This window comes from Nestor notabilis, unplaced genomic scaffold (assembly GCF_000696875.1).
Source record: "Nestor notabilis isolate BGI_N333 unplaced genomic scaffold, ASM69687v1 scaffold675, whole genome shotgun sequence".
NCBI classification, from domain to species: Eukaryota; Metazoa; Chordata; class Aves; order Psittaciformes; family Psittacidae; genus Nestor; species Nestor notabilis.
In genome coordinates this window covers 65,824-88,175 of record NW_009927647.1, presented here as the reverse complement: position 1 = coordinate 88,175, position 22,352 = coordinate 65,824, and the positions used below count along the sequence as shown (strand labels likewise).

Below are 22,352 nucleotides of genomic sequence, written 5' to 3'. Positions count from 1 at the left end.
GGAGACAAGTTCACTCCAGGAAGTGTCATGTAAGAGAAGTTCTTAACATCCCACGGAAGTGGAAACAGGTAACAAGGCAAAGCATGTAGAAGAAAAGGTCATACCTACTGCAGGAGAGGTAAAAAATGTTCCAAGGGGGAAAAAATAATCTACAAGTCATACATTCTGGTAATGTAAGCTTTGGTGACTCAAAGCTAAATCCCTCGAAGTGGCTAAACAAAGAGGCTTGACCTAGGCTGTAATAAAAGCACAGAAGGTGAGCAGGGGCTGTAACTACTCTGAATATCCCAGTCAAACATGTCCTACTCATACGCTTCACAGACAAGCCCAGAAAAAAGCAGGTTATCAGAAAAATTCATCCCGAGTTCTTTTACCCTGTACATCACATTCTGATTTTGACCTGTACAAGATGAGTGTGGAGTATTAACAAGGTAAGATCCTTTGGTGCAGGTATGATTTTGTATCCAACTTCCCAAGAGCAGACAGTACTAAAATGTCAAGCCATGTGGAATCAGTCACCTTCAGAGAAGCATCTTAAGGAAACACTCCTTAGAAAATAGTGATCCCCTGGTGTCTGAGTGAATGTCCACAAACCTGCTTATCATCCTTAGCCATGTTTGCCAGTTTCAACCCAATTTAACATGACAGTTAAGACCTCACCAAAATCAGAGAGGTTATAGGAAAAATCAGCAGCTGAGGAGAAGAAAAATCCAAATTAGTGCCTTTCTGTTTTGGACCCATATTCATAACAAGTACCAATAGCAGACAGTTTACTTCTCTAAAATGTTACTCTTCTCTTCCCTCAGCCCCTAACCTAGCAGCAGTCTAGTGACCAAGGTAATAGAAATACAGCTAAAACAAATGATTTGTTCAAAGTTCTGCTCTGGCTTTTCGGGGGTTTAGATACACATCCTTCACTGCACTGCTCTGTGATCTGTGGTAGTAGCTGCAACTCCAAAGGAAAAGCAAGCTGAAAAACAGAAAGGTCCCACTGGGATCACACATGGCAGCATTCAGCTCAATTACTTATTAAAGCACTGACAGAGCATAGACTTCTTTCAGTACATTACTTATTCAATCAGAGCTCCAGCTCTCAGGCTGATCCCTTAAGAAAAAGCAAACATTTTTCCCTGTTTGTTTCCAGCTGCATCACAAAAGACTTCAAAGACTTCAGGCTGCAATGAAAACTCTTTGTCTTTGGGTCATGGTACACTAGGATTTTGTGAGTGAATACACTGCACCCTTCAGGGTGAGGGCACAAGGCCCTCAAACTATGGAGGCTGCTTGGATTTTATCATGTAACTCCATCGTCCACCTCCAGCTTAGAGTGGCTTTACTTGTGCAAGACAGGAGCTGCAGGTTAAACAGCAATGAGCAACCTCCTTGCGGCAATCAAGGGTTGTTTTTATAGACTATATCCATTTTCCAACAGATTAGTCTGGACTAGGAATAGCTCAGCATGTCTTTAAACACAGAAGCTAACCTTCCATCTAGACAAGATGGGGATGCCATGTTGTTCACCTTGAAGAACAGTAAGGTCACTTATGGGGAAGGGAGGGAATCAACTCCCATCAAATACATTGAGGTAGAAGACAGCATCTTTCCTTCAGATTTCTGTTAGCTAAGATGTTGATTAAGTCAGTAACCTCTCTACTCCAGACAACGAGAATAACATAAGGTAAGCAAGCTGGCAAAAAACCCCACATGATCTTGGAAACCAAAGGGCACCAGATCCTTCTATCACTGTGGGCTTTTTTAAAGGGATGTGCACATGAGAGCCTGTGGTTCCTTGACAAGCTAATGTGCATTCCTGGAAAGACAAAAGAAAAGAGTGGTGGAAGTCTTACAGCAGCATTTCTTCAAAGGACTTTTCAAGGGGGAGATTTATTGAGTCTTATTCTATCTGACACTAGTCAGTGAACATGTGCAACTTTGGAAGCTGGAAAAAAAAAAAGAGCTTGTCTATAAATTCTTATACTCCAGACACCATTCCTCAGAGGCCAGCCCTAATAAACCCATCACCACAGCAATACTATAACTCAGTGGTGTTCAACTCCTGGCCCTTCAGAGCCTTGCATCTGAGTCTTTTCTCAGAGACTCCTGCTCCAAGTATACAGTGCATCGGTTACCTTGTACTTTAAAACAGTGTTTTAATGCTAACATGGAGCACAACGGAGCCCCAACCCAGCTCAACAGAGAAGGACTGTTTCCTTCTTCCTACCCAAAGAACACCTCGGGCCCAGAAAGTCGTTAAATCATCTGAACAACATCCTACCAGCACCATGTAACACTTCGCTAGGAGCCAATATATTATCCAGAATAACAGAATCACAGCAAGGTTGGGGTTGGAAGGGACTTCGATAAAGATCGTCTAATCCAATCTTTATCTTATGATAAAGAGCATCTAGATCCAACCCTAGAAACCATTTAGAAGTGTTCTAACATGCTATGAGCTGGGAAACATAAGCTTTAACATCCTTCAGCTGAGTAAGAAATTGACCCCGAGTCTCCCATTTCAGGGGGAAATAAAGCCACAAGGCTACAAATCACATCAGTCTTCTCACTCTGATAAGCCAAATGAGCTACTCAAGAAATTGTCACCAAAACTGCACAAAGCTGAAACACCCCTCTGAATCCCTTCCCTGTGTGGTTACCCTTGATGTCAAACCAGTAACCAAGGCAGAACGAAAGACTAATGATGATGGTAATGCTGCTTAAACTAGCAGGCATTGTTTAACTTGAATTAATGAATCCTGCTGTACCTCTCTACAGTCCTGCTCAATGACAAAGCAACTGCTGACAGTGGAGGCCTGTGAGAAGTGTTATACATTTTAGCACTGTACCTTGGGACCTAGAATAATAAGCACATAAAAGAGATATATGTGCATTTCTAATGCTGCCTTTTAAAGCAATTGCTTAAAAGAAGCCTGCTTTAGAAACTCGGAAATGTAATTCTTGACCTTCCTGAGTAATCATGCTAGTATCAAGAGAAGTTATAATTACTCAGTTGTGAGCAAAAAAAAAGGCACTGTTCATTCTTGCAAATGAAGCACATAAAAGAGAGAGCAAAGGGGGAACATGCCCATTTCCCTGCCACTCCAGAGGTGAATCATGGCAAAGGGTTCCCACCCTCATCACAGAGGTGAGGTAGGGACAGGGAGAGTGCTCCTATGCCACTTTAATATGAAGACTACAAATCTGAGTCACCCAGCTCCGTCAGGGACATAATCCAGCTCTCAAATACTCGATAGAGATCCTCTATTCCCTGCAATTCCCAGACTTATTTCCTAGGCACATTACTACAAGAAAGGAAGAAAGGCTTCGGTTACCTTCTTTAAACAAGTCTGGTTTATTCCCAGAAGAAATTTTATCCTAAAGGAAAGATACTGGCACTGCAGAATGGTGCAGGAAAACATTCCCACTTGCACAGGGTGAATTAGGATGTTCACTCAAATTCTGCGACTTCCATACATCTCTGTAGAAAGATGTCCTGGCTTGTATTTTCTCTTTAGATTTTCTCAGCTAGAGTCTGCTTAATCTGGACTACAACATTTAAAGAGTAGCAACAGAGTAAGACAGTCACCAGTTCTGCCCCATATCGCCAAGAAAGAAATGGGATATTAGTGATACCAGAGCCCTATTTCTGCAATTGCACTCAGCATAACACAAGATGTTTCACAGCCATGACGCCTGAAGGAGGAAAGGAAAACAGAATAACCCCAAACCAGTGTGCTGATGAACTGACTCTGTTTTTTGAAACAGAAAGGAAACATGTAAAACTTCCCACTTTTGATCCCTTATTTTCTTTTTTTACAAAACTGATGTCAAGTAGAACACTGTGTAATGCCATCTGTATCATAAGGCCTCTGTGCTATCCACAATTTATAAAATCCAACCATGCCATGTTTTATCACACAACAGACTTTCCATAGCATCATGTAACAAGAATTCACCTTCTTTGAGGATCCCAGGGAGTCTTTAAAGACTTTAATCAGCCTTCACATCACAGATACCCTACATGTTAAAAAAAAAAAATGGGATTAAGTATACTTAATGGTTTCTTTTGGTTTCATGGAGGCAAAGATACACACATTAATGAGTAATAGATGTACAAAAAGATAGTCTCAAAAGATTTAAGTGGGAGAAGTTGTGGAATTAAGATACTGTGCTAGAACCTCATGCAGAGGCTGGCATGCTAAACACAAGGAATCAAAGCTGATAGAGGTGGGTAGAGCAATTCATATATACAAGGAACCCGACTTTGTCATCCAGCTATTCCAAAACAGCAAACATGATGTGAAAAGTACCTAAGAAAAATTGAAGTCACAAACTCACAGAGCAACATGATGCTTTTTTAATCAGGTTTTCAATCACAATGTAATTTTTTTCACCAACACAAACACAGACATTTTAAAATTATTTGTCTACAAAGAGGAACAAAATGATTTAAACAACTCCAGTAAATTCTGAGCAAATCTCCTCTGATCTTCTCCTTGGGAGTCCACTCCAGCCAGGTTATAAATTTTGCTTGCTTCTATTTCGCAAGACAAGAAGAGGTTGGGTTGTAGATAACCTTCTGTTCAAGTTCAGCATATCTTTTCAGAAGTGGACGATAGAGCTAAAAAGGAAAAAGAAATAAATATGTCTAGGTTGAAAAATTAGACTTTTAAATCATGCTGCAGTTAAAAAAAACATCCTCAGACCTGAAAAGTGCAGCATCTTCATAGGTACCTAGGGGTCTGCATTTTCCCCCCTCCCAGTTTGCTCAGGAAATGCTGCATATTCTTCCTTCTTCAAATGTCACAGTCATTTGTACCATCTCCTTTGCAGATTAATTTTATGACACAGATTGTTCTTATTGTGACTGCGTTCTTGCTATAAGCGGAAGTCATTACTTCCAGTGGAAGCAGCTCGGCTGAAGTCACCTCTCCAATCTGACATGCCCCCTCAGTAATAGCTGTCCTAATCATCCAGGCAGAACTCCTGTCCTTGCCTCCCCCCACTACCTCAAGACGGATCAGTGCCTCTGTCCCCTCCTCCTTGGCCTTGCTAATAAGTACACTGCCATCCTCTAGCACAGTCAAACACCACCATCAGAAAAGAAAGGTCCTCCTTGGCCAATATGCTGACCAGATCATTCTAAAATACACTTCACACTCCATCTCCCACCCTTCTCATACTTCTGTATCTATTTGAGCTGCTTCTCTCTTTCACACCTCCCACAGCCATGACTTTTCCCATCTACAGTCTGCTCCATGACCAGACTCATCAATCCCTGATCCCAGGCTCTGGGAGACAAATGGAGACGCAACTTCTTTCCACAACTAAACCGAGTATCTTTGCAACTTTTTTGCATTTCCTTAGCTAGAATTCTTCAGCAATTAATTGTTACAACCATAAAAAGAAGAATCAAGACTCAAATGTATTCAAACCCCCCAATTCAAATACACCCTATGCTTTTGGATATTGGCAAAATCCATGTAGGGATTCGTTTCATTCATTGTTTTTTTTCTGCTTTGCTTCAAATTCATCTCAGGATGCACCACCAGCTCACAGTCATCACAGGATGTGTCACAGAAGATGTGACCAGGTTACATAGCAGAAACCCTGAACAGAGCCTAACCCTAGTGCTGGCTCTAACATAAAACTGTGCTTCATCTACATCTTGGAGATACACCTCCTTCCATATCCCCTCTTTCTGAACCATCCATCTAATAACATCAGTAGTTCAACAAGCCATACCAGAAGAGCTTCACTCATTTGCTGGCTTGAGCACAGAGATGGGACTGTCAGGAGCCAGTGTGGGGTCTGGTACAGGCATGAGCAGTCCTTAAAAGGATGCCATAAGATCATGCCGCAATGAATCCTAGGGGCCGCCAGTCTAGTCTACAAGCCCTCTGCACTAATGTTATTCATAATCAGGGCAGTCTAGCTTCTGGCTCCAGGTTCACAGAGGTTATAGAGCCATAATGAATCATACTCAGTAAACTGAATTACTGCTCTCATCAATAAGTGAGACCCAGCATTTAAGCGCAATTTAAGTGCATTTTAACCGGGTAAGATCCACAGCCAACAACTGTGTATGTATTTGCATGGAAAACTCAGAAGGAAAATATTTCAAGTGTAAACTATGAGGCTATAGGAAGAGACAGAGTTGTTCTTCCTCACTTTTATGTACAGTCTTGCGTCAGTCTCAGTGTCTGCAAGACACACTTTCTCAGATGAATTTAAAAAAAATAAAAAAATAAAAATCACACTGTCTTCTAATCTAGGAGATAAAAAAAAGTGTCCTTTAGCTTTCTGTTTCAGTTGATGGCAAAATACCCAGTTTCTGTGTTTCCCTCTTCCTGAATGATAGTTTTAGTCTGACCAGTGAAACCTGGAAATATCTCTTCATTCCCACTTCCACCTTCCTCAATGGCACGTAAGAGACTTAATGAACAAATTCTACAGAAGCCTGTTTTGATCAGCTCCTACCTTTTACAATCAGATGTTACAGAAGTTAAAAGTACATTTCAACAACAGATTAAGTATATGAAAGGGAAGAAGAGAAGGAGCATTGAGACACTGTTTGCTAGCCAAGGCATCATCAGGACAGTTTTTAAGTCCATCTCAGAGTGACTAGTGAGATGGTGTGAGATCCATTTCACAGTGACACATACTGTAAGACTGACTAGTCTCACAGTCTCTTTCACTGATTAAAACACAGAAAACTACTTGCTCCTTCCTCTGCAACAGACTTGTTCAGTGACCCCGGGCAAGTCATTTAACATGTATGTGACCCAACTCCTCTTCTCCACAGGACAGCAATACTGAGATCCATGAAGGTTTATGTAGATTTATGGGGTTAGAAAATAAAATGCATCCCTATTATGAAAGGCCACTTGTCTCAGCATGGTATTTTTAACTAACTACATGAGGGCCTTGCAGGCTCAGTGAAGTACATATGTATATATATATTATTGTCATGTTCCTAAAGAGTATTATTGCTCCTATTTCTCCTAAACATGCACATCAGAGTACAAAAAATACTGACCACGCAACTACAGCTATAACTGGCAGTATCAGTATGTCAAACAAAACCAGCACCTTTATTCACTGAATCATCTATAAATCAAGCTTCTCTATTTCTTACTTTGCTATTCAGTAATTTGATAAACCCCCAGCACTTCTCAGGAAAGATTCAGCACAACAGAGCTGCACCGGTAAGTGAGCTCAGAGGAAACAGGCTCTGTATTACTTACCCAGCAGTATTTTTACAAAATACACAACAGCCTATTTACTAGGAGGCCGGGAAGCATTATTGTTAATACATCATTCTAAATTAAAATGTGTCAAAATAAATGAACAACATCATTTACTGATACAGTTTCTTTCCCTGTTTATTGGGCTTAAGCACTTAGCTTACTAATTGACAAAATTCAGGCATTTGCAATAAGCTTCTCGGCCATTAGTGTAAATGAATGCTGCATTATGGGCCATCTGAAAGAAATGCAAACAAAAAATTAAGAATATCCCTTGTGCTCTATTCTTTTCCTTTGGGGTAAAAAGCAGTGCAGTTCAGAGGGCTAAGCCAAAGTCTTAAATTCCCCAGGGAATTTGGCTGTAATACCACCAGTACATCATGGCTGATAAGTGCAGCAGATCTACAAGCTTTTCAGAAGCAGTATTTTACATGACAGCTTGACACCAGCTGAAGTTTGGGGCCAAAGCAGTGCAGCTTGAATGAAGTATGGAGAAGAAAAGCCAAACTGCACTGACTGAGAATATGGCCTGAGAGTGCACACAGCTGTGTCTGTGAAAGATGCTTCACCATGTCTGCCACAACTGTAGTGCCTCTGCAGAAACTTGGGCAACTCCTCCTAAGCAATTCCAGGGGTCTTTATCTTCAGACAATTATATAGATTTATTTTTATAATTGAAGTCCAAAGGGAATAAAGAACTCTCAATGATGCATAAAACCTCAAGAACATAAATTCCCTGTCTGTCATAGCCTCAAACCTAATATATCAAACCATGATATTTAACAAAAGTAATTACATGTATCACAACATGAACTTTATTATTGTCCATAATTTAATTGTCCTTGCTATATTATGGCCTTTTCTCCTGCTTATCTCTATAGCCTACTCTACAGCATCAGCAGTACTCAGATGGCTCTGCACTACTGTGATGGCTTCATTTACAAACCCTAAACTTCTCTCCTGGGAAAATCTGGCCACACTCCAACAGTCCCACAAATAACTAAGAAAATGCTAATGATAAATACTGCATTACAACAAGGAATAACTTAACCTGCCCTGCCTGGAAAATGCATTCAAATAAGTGCTACCTTGTGCTCTAGTGAGAATCAAATATGACATCCTCACACCACCTCTCACCATAGTACCAGCCTATGAATTCAATAGTGCTTTTACTTTTGTCATGCCACTCTCTAAAAGCAAAACCAGCTACAGCTTACTACGGCAAGTGACAATCCCACATGGATCCTTCCATCTCCTGCACTGCTGTGTTTCGGCAATGATTAAAGCAAGTCAAAATTTACAAATTACAAAGGTGATGCTGATGATTATCTAATTTTAATCTACCCTGGTATGTTTAATCTACCCTGAATAGATTAAAAATAATCAGTCTTTTATAAACACTTACTATTTCTGATAGGTTCCTTTCTTAAAAAAACGAACTCAAATTACTCAGAGATCTGCCTAAGAAATCAAGAGTTACAGGTGTTTTATTTTTAACTCATAGCAGTTGTTCACCTTTCTTAACACAGAAAGATACTTGTAAAGCAGAAAGAATATGACAGTGTTCTGAAATACTCTGAAGACTCCTCCTCCAAGGAACCATATCTCCAACAGGTACTTTATTTACTTCACATATTCATTCTGTAAGCCTATCTTAATCAGTTTAATAGGTTAAAAAAAAAATATTGGCCACACAGATCACCTTAATCAAACTCCCATCAATACCAATTATATTTTGGTGGTTGTATTATCATTACCTACTTTGCACTAAATTAGCAACCTAAACCAATTCTGGAAAATAACCTCCCCCCTCAAAAATCTAACTCAACAAAAATATAATTATTTTAAATCAATAAATAGGTCATTATAACCTTCCTGGGTAATGGGGTCACTTCTATAAATCCCCCTACTTACAAGGCAATTTACCAAAGTCAAGAAAACCGGTTAGGTCTACATTTTCCCTTCTTGAATTTTTGCAGGATTAATACATCTCAGTAGAGTCAATAAGCAATCAAAAAATACACATCCATAGGTCATGTGCTATGCCTTCTTCCTAAAAAACCCTACAGGACAATATCACAATAAATCTGACACTAGGTACATGGAATGTATAAGCACAAGTGATCAACTCCAGATAATCATGTTCTCTCTCATGCTTTTTTGCTTAATTAACCAACTAGCAAACCATCTCTGTTTTAATAGATTACTAAAATAAACCTGAATTCTAATGCTGGAATAATACATTCTTTCTGTCTGTAAAATATACTTATTGCTTAAGAATCTCCTGGTTATTTCTGTCATGCTTAGTGGTTCTGATTAGTCTTTCTCCATGGGAGGGGGTGGAGAGGAGGCTCCAAAGAGATGAGAGGACTCTAATTTTTGCTACTCTGAAAATATGGAAGTAGGATTAACCCACAGATGACTGACTTCAGCTAGACTAGTTGAGTAACTGACCGAAGACTATCACCACAGTGATTCCCACCACTTATGACAGAATTAGAGAGAATTAGAAACAAGCTCAAGAGAGACCCCACACCCTACAAATATACCATGAAATCAGGTTCAGCTAAGAGACTTGGGGTCATAGTCAGAGAGAGGGATTTATCCTCTTTGAAATGGTCTCTTCAGGGCAGCATGGTCTGCTACAGGATAAAGCCACATTTTTGCCAGACAAATTGGAGCTTATGTGACTTCAGTTTCCAACAACTACTAATTTATCATCCATCACAAGCTCTGTGTTCCCCATTTTGTGACTTTTATTCTATTTTACCTGCCCATCAGTTTAATTGAACTAGAAGAGAGGTTTTGTGTGCCCTGCCCTTCCCTTCTGAACTCACAAACGATCCCTCAGCAATCAAAGAAACACTTTTTGCATTTTTGGTTCCTGGAAACCCCTACTGTGTGCATAAGCCTTGGCAATGAAGAGTAAGCTACATCAAACTGTCGTGTTTGACCTCTGTCTATAGGAGGTTTTCCTCTCTCCAATGATCTAATACATGTTGTCTCCAACCTATACCAGGAAAAAAGGATGAAATCAGAGCAGATTGCTGTGTTATGACCTGTTTTTTCTCCACCCTGCCAAGATTTAGCTGTAGCTGTCCAAAAAATGTAGGAAAGTGGTCCGGGAAATTTCACATTGGTTAGCCAGACTCTTTCAGATGAGCTCCTCAGTGAGACAGAACTTAACCTCAGGATGACTTTGAAGTTTATAAAAAGAACCATCATTTAAGTGAAAGGCTCTATCCCCAACAGAATGAAATTGGATGGACAGGGAGACGCAGCTCTGTAAAAAACAGAATCAAACTGACTCATCACATTATGAATTTCTACTGCACTGTTCATGCTAACACACTGTATTACTGACAGGCCCTCTGGCTTTCTGCAGTTTCACAGCCATGAAACTAGCAAGGGAATCCACCATCAACTGCAAAATTATAAGACAGGAAAGAAAAAAATATGGTGTGGAATATGTAATTGCAAGAAGCTGCTTTTAATGGAATGAAGCTGGCAAGCTAAGCTAACATGCAGGAACAGTTATTTCTTCACATGCTGTTTGGCCACTACTTTCTCTATCATTCAATCCTATCTACTGGGGCAATAATTCACTGCTGTACATCATTTAAAACCAATAAAAAGATGTGCTATGAGAGCCAGGTCTAACCAAGTGGAAAAGGAGAAGAAAAGTATTGAGAGGGAGATAATTAACTCTTTTAGCTTCCAGGCCATTTTATGCAAACAGTAAAATAGAAAGAGGTAAATGAATTCCCCACTGATCCCCCCAGCTAGGTCAGCTTGGCTGCTCCAGGGGTACAAGGTGCTTGCTGTTCTTGCAAGGCCTCTGTGAATGACAGCTGTATTCCCTGCCCTTGAGTTTTATAGCTGAAGCAGCACCCGGGGGTCAAAAGCAGGTCTCTGAGCACTCTCCACCTCCACACAAGCCAGTCTGGCAGCTTTTCAGCAGACAGCATTTTTGGGGGGAACAGGGCAGCAGCATGAGGTCAAATCACACACCAGAGATCTGTTCCTGAAGTGTATTCTCTGCAGAAGGCTTCAGCTGCAGAACACACGACATAGGTCATTGCTGTTAATTATTTTATCTTTTAAAATGAGGGGGGAAGGTTGAGTAAATGAGATCAGATCAATCAAGTTTAAATTATTCAATGTCTTAATATTTCTGAAGGGGACTTCTATTCGATTACCGAGCTCCTCCATCTCAGTTAATAATTAAATAATACGCTGGCAGGCACAATGCAGCATGATCATTTCTATTATTACTCATGATGATATCTGGTGCTCCACTACACATGTAGCTGGGAGTTAGTAGTTTTGGCAGATCATTAATTTCCCAGTTTAAATAAAAGCTTTAAAACCTTGTTGCCTGTAGTTAGGGCACATTCAAATCTCATAAATGGAGAGTGTAAGGCTGTGTCGATGTAAAAGTTTCTGCACAGCTGAAGACAGATTCACTTTTGGTTATTTAAACTTCTGTTCTCTAGGAATCTTGCTACATTGTATTGTTTATCTATTAGTGGACATGGTATTTCAGAAGCTGCTGCAAGCTAAGGCCTTTGGCACCTGGTAGTGAGAGGTGCAGGGGCTGCACTGGAGAGGCTCAGACAAATCGATCCCTTCGTCTTACAGTAAGGTGCTGGAACCACAGTTAGCAACGACTGTTTCTTTTGCTATATCTATATGGCCCCACAAAGCACAAGCTTCACCTTGAGATGAGCACAGTACCGAAGACATGCCTACTGAAGCCTCCCAGTTGGCATGCTTTCCAGCTGGGAACTACAAGTGAAGATACAGAATTGCTGTTCACTGTTTAAGGTCATGAAGGATTTGCGAGGGATGTTTTCCAAGAGGCCAGAAAGCATTTTTCCATGCTGTTTGCTGCAAAATATCAGTTAAGACTATTTTGTCAATATTATCAGTTATAACTTGACTGACCTGTATCCAAAATTCAACCTATTTTTTAACTTTTTCTGTCCCTTAATGAACAGGGTTTGCTCGCTGATCATACCAAGTTAGGAAAAATCACTCTCACAGACCTGGATGCATGATCAGATTATTGAATCATTACAACACTAAAGATCTCCCCAAATCAAATCTATCTTTCCAACGAGGAGTAAGAACTGTGTAACCAAATATTTCTTAAGTTAATCTATTTTGCTAGAAGAGTTAGTAAACCACTACATTTTGAAGCAGACAGGAAATTAAAATAAGAAAGTATTCCCAAGCTTGCTCACCTCCTCAGCCCCAGCAGCTGGTGTAACAGCCAATCTAGGCTCCGGTGCTAATTTCACGACATCAGCCAAGGACACATTCGTCTCAGCTACAAGCCCTGCAATGAGAATCACAACCCTGATCAATGCAAAAAGCACAATGAAGGACTGGCAAATTAATACATTATATTGATCTTCCCTGGTCAGGTCAGCATTCAGGATTGAAGGATAAATGGCAGAATATCTTACATTCCTACACGCTAGCCCACGAAATGGGGACTCTGTGACTGAGTTTTTGCCACTCACTCAACTTGTACCCTGGAGAAGAGGTAAGCAGCAGAAATGCTGCTCAACAATATCAGTAATAATTTATGATTACAATGATACAGTAAACAGCAGTGAAAATATGTGGAAGCAAGGGATTCAAGGGCAAAATTTGACTAAACAAAAAAAGGAAGAGAAAACATCCTGCAAATTATTAGATACATATAAGGAAGCAGAATAGTAGGGGAGTTCTGGTACTACAGCATTTTGCTTTGCAAGTGAATCACATAACTTCAGGAGTTCCATGTACACCTGCTGAGAACTCCAGGCTAACTGTGGAACACCCTACTTGTACACTGCAATATTATTAAGGAGCCCTTGCCATCAATATTTCATTTATATTAGCAAGTCTTCACTTTTACTCAATTCCTTTGCCTAGCCAAGAGTGAGTCAGCTGAAAGCATCAATCAAAAATGCCATTTAGAAACACACACTGCAAGCCCCTGGGGCTTGGCTGGCAGAATATCTGAGCTAAGGAGTCCCTCCATCAGCATGGCATCTGAAATCTTCTCTCAAATGCTCTGTCAACCAAGCCTCAAGATTTCATATGCCAAACTGGCAGAGGGAATACACATCTTCCACACACACAAAATATCTGCACAAACTTTAATGACGGCTTCACATTTTACATGCATTCATAGACAAGGAATTTGCTTGCAGCATTAGGCGCTGGGAAGGTTCTGCTGGCTTCTGAAGTAGTAGGCTAAGTTTGAATACAGAGAAAAATAGTTCGGAAGCTTGGCCCCCCCCAAGGTGGAAAAACGGTCCTATTACGGCTTCAAATATACTGATAATCTAACAGGACTGTTTCTGCTGTCCCGCAAAAGCATACTTTGCTTGTCAAAATCCTTGTGTATTTTTTGGAAATAAACAGAAGAGCATGTTGCGTTCATTAAACACATCAACTCAGGTTTTCGCTGTGCGATTTTCTGTGCTGTTTTCAAATGCAAGAGAGCATGTAGTCTTCAGATGCTATAATGTGACAGCAGAATTTGCTTCTAAAATTAAAACTTGGCTGATTTCTTCTGATGGCTGATGTTATCTTTTCCATGCTTGTTGCAATCCCATGATCTTACATGAATCTGTATAGAAGCTGTCCATGTCTTCAGGTCCAAACCCTAAAGCTTCTAATAGGAAAAACTGAGGCTAACAAAAGTCGACCTAAATAAGGACTTCAGAATTTGATACACATTCCTTGACTTGTTTAGTTGTAAGATATTATAAGCCTTTTTAAAATATGTGAATAAAATTTCATGCCTGGGATTCAACTCTTAAATGGCTGATGGCCCACCCTTAACACACACCTGCATGCATCAATAGACGTAAGTTAATTAACACTTTAATCTGGGACTTGGAGTGTTGTATTACAATGAGTGGTGTAGAACAGCAAGCAAACCTGGTCAACCTAAGAGTATCCCAAGATTTATGCTTTTACAAGAGAAAGCACATGGAGCCCAGGACACCTTGTGTATCCTTCATCTTGACATTTAAAAGGTGGAAGATCCATATACGTTTAAAAAACATTTACTTGGCCAGCAATATTCCTGGTCCTGTCATCCCTGCCCTCTCTGATCTTTGCTTGGATTTATCTTTTGTTTGGTTTGACCATTTTAGCAACCCAGTTCACAGCCTGGCCCACAAACCAGGGCAGCAAGCTACACCAGCACCTTCAGTTGGCTGTATTCTCCTAAGAGTGGCACAGCAAGATAGCCACTCGACACATTAAGGTCCTAGGTCTTCCTCTGTAGGTACCAACAGTTTTCAGGCCCTGTCCCTTGGCTGAGAAGCAGCCACCAGACTTGAATTATAATGTAAATGTTACTCCTGGGCCTGATCCAACTGTACTAAGAGCAAAAAACCCTCTTTGACCTGAGCAACCTTCCAGTCAGATCCACACAGCTTTATTCTTCCCTCATTTTCAGTAATGTTAATCCCAAGTATTAACCAACCTAAATTAAATGCCCAGACCACTCAGAAGTATCTCCTTACAGGCTTACCGTGAATTGCTCTGTAAGCACTTCCTAAACAAGCAGAGTTGGTGGTATCAATAGTGTACACTGGCGAGTTGAACACATCAGACAGGACCTGAGAAGTATCAAAGCATCGGTTATGCATATCCATGAACAACAAGGGAAAAGCAATCCCCGATCGCTCCTCAGAAAAACAAGTAACTACCAGACACACCAGACAAGCATTTGGGTACCCATGGAAAGAAGCACTGCAGGCAATGATGAGTCCTGAACTTGTCAGACAACACGATATTGGTAAATCTGAGCTAGAGCTGTAACTACAGCCAGGAAACAAAGTCCCATTTCTCTCCGGATCTCTTTACTGCAAGTTCAGAGGAGCCTGGGTTCAAGCGTTGCCTCCGTCATAAGCCCACACAATCAGCCCATGCCAAAGGCTTACATCAGGGCAAGGAGATCTGCTCAGGAATCCACAGCTGCTGCCTGTTTTCTTCCATCGCATTTATGGCTGAGCCAAGTGGGAAGGAAGGAGAGAGGAACCAGTCACAGGTCCTCAGTTCTCAATTTTGATAAAATAAAAACTGCAGCAGAATGAAGGCCTGCTAAGCCTGTCTTCCTCACCTCCACCATTCCCATCATATTAGGGTTAGTAGGAAGAATGACACAGGAGCTGGTTACAGTCTACATTTACCAGGAATTTTCCTGTATTCGAGGGATCCTGAGCTATGAAGATGTACCAAGACATTTCTCAACTTGGCCTGAGCTTTACAGAGAAAATTTTACAGGCATAGGATTTGTTATGGTATCAAACATGCTAAAGTTATTCAACCACACACTGTTCTGCACTGAAATCAATACCGGGCATTGTGCATTCACTGGGTACACATGCTCTTTCCCACAGTGTAGGTTTAGGAAAACAGATACCAAAGGGGAAAAATTAAGACATATTTGGATATGGACAGAGGAGGTTCAATAACACTTTTCCAAAAGTATTGTCAACAAACTCTATCCATTTCGGTTTCATCTTCTTTAGGATTGCAGGTGTCCCTCAGGCTGAGCAATGTAAGAAGCAGGTAACAATTCAGATTTAACTTGTGCTGGTTTTATTACTTTTGCCAAAGGAAACAAAGTATCACCCGATTTACATCCATACAATCAAGTCTAAAATAAAGCCAGACTGTCCAGGAATCCAAACCATTTGAATTAGTGATCTACAACCCTGACCCAGGAATTTACAGCCCTACTGACCATGGGCCCCATGGCTTCATAAAAGATGACTAAGAAATTCAATCCATACATGCTACAGAAAAAAAAATAGCATATGAGGTTTTTAAAGGATTTAGCCTCTTTTTCTGAAAGCTTGTGGGAACCTACAGATCAAAACCTTTGAAAATCACCAATTTTTGTAATATTAAACAAAGGTGGCTGGCTGCTAACTAGAGTCCAGTGAAAGCCTGAGCTTACACACTTAAAACACTCTTCTGGTAAGATAGCCAGGTCAGTAATGTCTAACCTCACTTGCACACAAGTATTGAGCAGCACATGAGCTTCGATGGTAGAAGACAAATGGAAAATTAATCATGGAATCTATTAAGAAACCCTCTGGAAATTATAAGGTCACAGAGTGCTGGTTCCACTGCCCATCCTGCCAGCCAATACTACTATACTGTTTCAGCACATTCTCCATCTGCTTCTTCATCTCATCTCTAATAGGTATTTCTTTTCTTAAGCTTGAATTGTACATTCCTTTGGACAACACAGGTCTATTTTGCACCTCCACAGAGCCTTATACAGTGCAACTCTATACTGAATGCTAATAAGTGCTCTAATACTACAAATAACAGCTACCTTTTCTGTCACATCATTATAAAATTAAAGTTATTCAAAGTTCATATATTGAATAAGTCATTTGAAACTGTGGTATCTCCCATGAATAATTTTTAAAGAAACTGTTAGAGGTTTTACTGTTAAAAATATTTCACTGTGTTTCATGTGGTCATTAATCAAGGACCACATGTGTTATAAAAAGCTTCCCAGAACCGCAGAGAAAGCTGCCCTACTATATATTTTTCTTTAACAGATTTTCCTAAGTTGCCTCCTTTGCAGTGTAAAATATAAGAGTTACTGAATGTTAATTAGAAGATAGTCTTTTGTAGCCCTGGAACAAATTATCCAAAATTGACCATGATAAGGGTGGAAGCTGTTAGTCTTCACGCAACTGATACGGTTTCTGAGGTTCTGATTAAATTAAAAAGAAGGATCCAATTAACCAGTGATTGAATTAAGTGGATGACACTGTATTGATCATATTATTTTAAGACACTTCTAATGAGTTTTAAAAGCAGCTGTATTGTTACATGTGAAGAGCAAGCACCACAACCACCACTCCCCCATCCCCACGATTTTTTGGCTGTGCTGCAGAATTACGTGCTATAAGAACATTCAGTTCTCTGTCTTCATTCCACAGCAAGGAGATACTCCTGGGACGTAAATTGGAAATACAGCTTTAAAAACAAACTCATCTATTAATCCAATCTCTTTCCTGACATATTCTTAGTAGAATTACCCCAGTAGGGACCAATGTTTTAAGCAATTAACCTATCAGTTAATTTTCTAACGTCAAGTTCTTAAGCAAAATAACCAAAGCAGATGAAGAGAAGTGACATCTACAGGCAAAACATGCCAAATTTGCTGTGTCCCAATCAGCTGTACAACCAATGGTTATACAAACGTGTTTTAGATGCCTTAGGAGAAAGATGGCTTTTCACTCTTTGCTTTTCAACCTCCACTTAGTCCGGCTCAGGTTTTGCAGAGCAGAAGACCTTCCTTTCCTATAACTGTTACTGTCAAAGAGTATGGTGTGTAGTTAAAGCTGGTCTCTATACTCACTTTATCTTATGGAAAGAGATCAGCATCTCCAGAAAACAAGTTGCCCTGTGCTGACTAACTCCAGTGCCAGGACTTAGCCCAAGATTAAGACAGGTGCCTTTTGGTGTAACTGTCTACCTCCAGGCTCAGTGTCGGAACCTGTAGTTAAATGGGAGCTTGTCAAGGCAGTCCATGGAGTACAGAAAGCTCTCTGGTTCAGTCAGAGGGAGAGATCTACATTTGGTAAGTTAAGACACCATCCGGTTTCCTTTGTAATGTAACTGACCTGATCTCCCCTGACTATTACACGATTGACAGATCATATACACCACATCACAAATGCCTGGATTTGGGCAAGATGAATCCCAATCCAGATGTCTAGTTCTGTGCTAGTAAAAGCCAGGTGAGAGGCCTCTTACTATTTCTCAGCAAGGCTTTGCCAGATCTCAACAGGCAGAAACAAAGAGCACCTGGTTGCCTGCCTGTTCTCAAAAAGAGGGATGAATGATCTTAACCAGGCCTGGGTGTGTAGCAACAGCAGCAGAAGAGGAAGGTGGGAAAAGGGTGCACAGACTATGAAGAAGAGTAGCCTCCTCTCAGGATGAGACATGATGCTAATAAGTAACAAATACTCAGAACAGCAAGGGCAGGGTTTTGAGGTTTGTGTGGGAGATTTGTTTGTTTGAAGTGGAATTTTTTGAGTTTCCAACACCAGCATAATCCCACTCCAGTTTAAACCCACAGTTCAACTTTGATCTGAATGACAAAAACTACAAAAATCTCAACAACTTGAATCAAGTCTCTTATTGATTTATTTGCTGATTGATTTGATATAAGCGATGAGACCGGGAAATCACAGGGCTTCAGATACACATTCACAGAACTAGTCAAGTGTAAAAAGAACTTCAAATTAGCACTGGTCTAACAGTTTCCACACTAAACCTGAAGAAAAGCCCCAAAGACCTGCAGCAGATTCACAATCCCATATCCACACCTTCCTGTGCAGCTGCCCTGATTTGGATGCAGTACATCAAAATAAAAATGAAGATGTAACTGCAAGTTAAATCAAAGTATTTAATTTTCTTCTTACCTGTAAGATCTTTTTATTGTGTGATGCACCACCAGTAGCCAAAATCCTTGTTCTGGGCACTGCAATATAATACAACATACAGATCAGACTGAAAGTGCATATTGTCAAGATTTGTACTACTGAACCAAGCAATGAGAACAAGGAGATGGGAGTCAGATGGTCCGGGCTCCCTCCCTGTACTTCTAATTTACCTTCTGTAAAAAAGGAGATAAGACTAATTACTCACCTTTCCAAGGCACATTAGAACACTTCCTGAGAAGAGGCAACACAAATATTGCAGATCTATTATTATTATAGTGCTATCAAAGTCAGGGAGATTTACAAAAGAGATATACAGTAAGAAAGGCAGAGTGTTATTATACTACAACTCTGGTTTGAGGTCAGATCAGTTTGGCTCATAGCTGTACATATACAAACTGACAGATAACCTTTAAAATCAGCAATATTTTTAAACTTATCTCCTTGTGACGTTCACAGTCAGAGCTCACTAAATCTGGGCAATCCCTATCTGCTTGAATGACAAGTAAGTGTATCAAAAGGTAATTAGAGATGGTCTAAGTCACTTCGATAAAATAAAAAATACCTGAATTTTCATTCAGTGCAAACCCACAGCTTTGGGGATGTTAAAAATAAATTACCCCACATTCTTTAAAGAAACCCACCTTTCCTTCTCACATTCCTGAACGTCTATCCTGTGTCTCATCATTTATTTGTGTGCATGCTCCTCTAGAGCACAGAATGTGATAATTATCCATACATTTATCCATAACAGCACTTCAGCAAGGCATTATGAATGCAAGTAGTCCAAATGATCTTACTGAAATTCTTTAAAGGCTTAAAACAAAATACATGCATAAATACTTTGATATCGTACATTATAAAAAAAAATTAATAAAAATCTAAACAACTAACCTGATTTATGACAATAGCAAGTGATACCATCATGTATACCCTCACAAATGGGGAATTTTACTGTGGTTATTGTTTTGTTATCTTAAGCTCCTTTTTAATAAAAGTTAATTTATTTCTCACAAGGCAAAGTTGGTCAACTTATACTGATGCCCTAAATAACTTATTGTCATTTATCCTTTCAAGTATCTTAATGATAAAAGCCCTGAAGACAGAATTAGGAATAAACAAAAGATGCAGCTCACTATGCCAATTCTAGACACACAGTGAGGTGCTCAGGTGGAGTCTAAGACCCAGACAAAGCCTTGCATGGGGGACCCTATTTTACTGATAAATTTTATTTTATTTTCCTCTTTGGAGGATATTCAGCGATGCACAAATTGGGTTTTAAAAGCCATTAGGATCTCTGTCAATGTCAGTAAACAAATAAAACAAACAGCAGAGTGATTCCTCAGGGAAAACAAGTTTCAATTATACCAACAAAGAGTGACAGATCCCTGCCAAGATTATCACAACAACATAATAGCACAGAAACCAGTGAAAAATAACTAGTAAGCCTCTGTTCCTAGAAACCAACCTGAACTCTAAATGATTTGCTTAGTAGTTGCAATTCTGTCTTGCTAAACTTTGTTGCTAATATAAATTCTTGCAGAACTACCGTATCCAACATGAAAACACCACATTTCAGAGACAGCCAGCAAGACAGAATGAGAAACAAACATGTTTGCTACCACACCAGCTAAAACTGAAGATTACGGCTTGTTGACACTCCTCTGCCTCTGCAAAGGGGCTTCATAAACTGCTAGACTACCATCATCAGGAAAGAAGGGTGCACAATATATAAGTGGTAAAGCCAAACAGCAACCACTCCTGTGGAAAGTGCAAACATATCTTAGCTCAACTGCTTCTTAGGCTTCCACCTGCATGCCAGCTCTCCATCTTAAGGCTTCTGCTCCACAACTCTCCGAATGTTTCAGAGCTCTGTCAGTATATATTACTACCTGCATATGCTGAGGCCAGTACGGCTAATTTGTGCCTTCTATCTGACTCCAGTGGCCCTGTAACAGATAACACGTTGGCTTTGGGAACTGAGGACTAGACTGGAGACTTACTCCTTGCTAGGTCAGAAGAGCCAAGTTTTGGCTACGTTATCAATTTATGCCATAACTGTAACGGATCTCAAGTCTAAAGTGTTTAACATCCTGATTATCTCCACACCCATCTTAATCCAGACTAATTCTTTCATAGGAAAAATACTAAAAATTATTTCATTATGTAGCTAACCTACATAATAAAATAAACTAATTTACACTGCAAAGTTTGTAATGTTGGACATCTCAAGTTCTAAATTGGATCAGTTCATGAATACACACACACACAGAGAGTAAAAAAACCAACAAAATCTTATGCTGAAGCTACATGAACAGCAAAACCTTTCATTCTTCTCCATTTCAAATAATTAGGCTCACTTCACCAAAACATATCTCAGTAGATAACAGCCTAGCAAATGTTAGCCATCACTGTCTGACACAAGAATCTGACCTCTGCGCCGGTGGGACTGATCCATCCAGGCCACATGGAAGAGTGCTCTTAGGTGAAGCCAGTGCACTGCATTTCCAGGGACAGCTCTGGGTGTGACCAGAGCAAAGACAACAGTTTCCCTGGTTGAGTTTCAGTCACTTCTTACAGATGAGGAGTAGGCTGCAAAAGAACTTACCTGAATTTGCCGAATTTTAGGTCTACCTCTTACTTCAGTCTCTCTCTGGAGAGTGAGAAAAATGCATTGATCACTGATTTCAGGGGTTGTCTTTTTAATGTCAGTATTATGTGCTTTACTGAAGGGTAGACATTTGCTCCGAGATATGTAATTGGATGCATCTCATAAATAAATAAATAAAGCCCATCATTTATGTATACAGGGGCATTAACAAAGACATCGTTCATCCATCACTAGCAATGTTCTCAGCCAGCTGTGCTAGAATCTGTCAGGAGCTACCATCTATCCCCTATGGCAGTGCACAGAAAATACAGCGTTACTAAAAAAAATAAACAACTGTAGCAAACATAATTCATGAATTCAATTCTTTGACAGTTGAATCAGATTTAAACATCTTTTAATTAAAAGCTCCCTGCACAGTACCTAACCAACCAGCTTATTTCCTTCCTATTTAAAAACTAATGATGTTTTAGGGAACTGATAGAGAATTTTAACCCTATCTAGAAAGCACTCACAGCTGCACATGGCATAGTGTCATCCTGCAATATACAGATCTTCTACAGATCTATTATCTGCTGCAGAACATGGCTACTGATCTAACAAAGCTCTAAAAATAGTAATTCCCACTGGACAAGAGGAATACAGAAGACCCAAGGAACGATGTCCATTTATGTGGGAAGACTGAGCAAAGGGCACTTTCTCAAACAAGGCTGGGAAGTCAGCCCACTCTGTGTATGTTACTACTCACACAACAACCCTCAAGAATTGAGTGATTAAGAATTAAAGTTCATCTCCTGACTAGTTTTTAGCCAAAATATTGCTTTCACTGAAAGGCACATAGGGGAAAAAAAATCTGCCACTGATAAATTGCTGTTATTTGTGTTCAGACATCGAGTGTGGTCCCAAAAAGACAGAATTGATGCCTTCCCAGAAAAGAAAGGAGTTTCAGCAGATTAAGACAAAAAGCAGGGGCAAACCCAAAGATTTTTAGGAAGCGCAGACTCAAAAAGC

At 40.0% G+C, this 22,352-nt stretch overlaps 1 protein-coding gene across 1 annotated transcript in view; it reads right to left on the bottom strand.

Annotated features, from left to right (window-relative positions):
* Positions 1–4,534: 4,534 nt before the first annotated feature.
* Positions 4,535–22,352, bottom strand: part of XYLB (xylulokinase homolog (H. influenzae)) — a gene marked incomplete at its 5' end in the record, with an annotated part of 81,833 nt that continues 64,015 nt past the window's right edge. Inside the window, 4 exons of the mRNA XM_010014130.1 lie at positions 4,535–4,618; positions 12,491–12,585; positions 14,788–14,875; positions 18,716–18,774. Coding sequence (XP_010012432.1) covers positions 4,535–4,618; positions 12,491–12,585; positions 14,788–14,875; positions 18,716–18,774 — 326 coding nt within the window. The remainder of the gene's footprint in view (positions 4,619–12,490; positions 12,586–14,787; positions 14,876–18,715; positions 18,775–22,352) is intronic.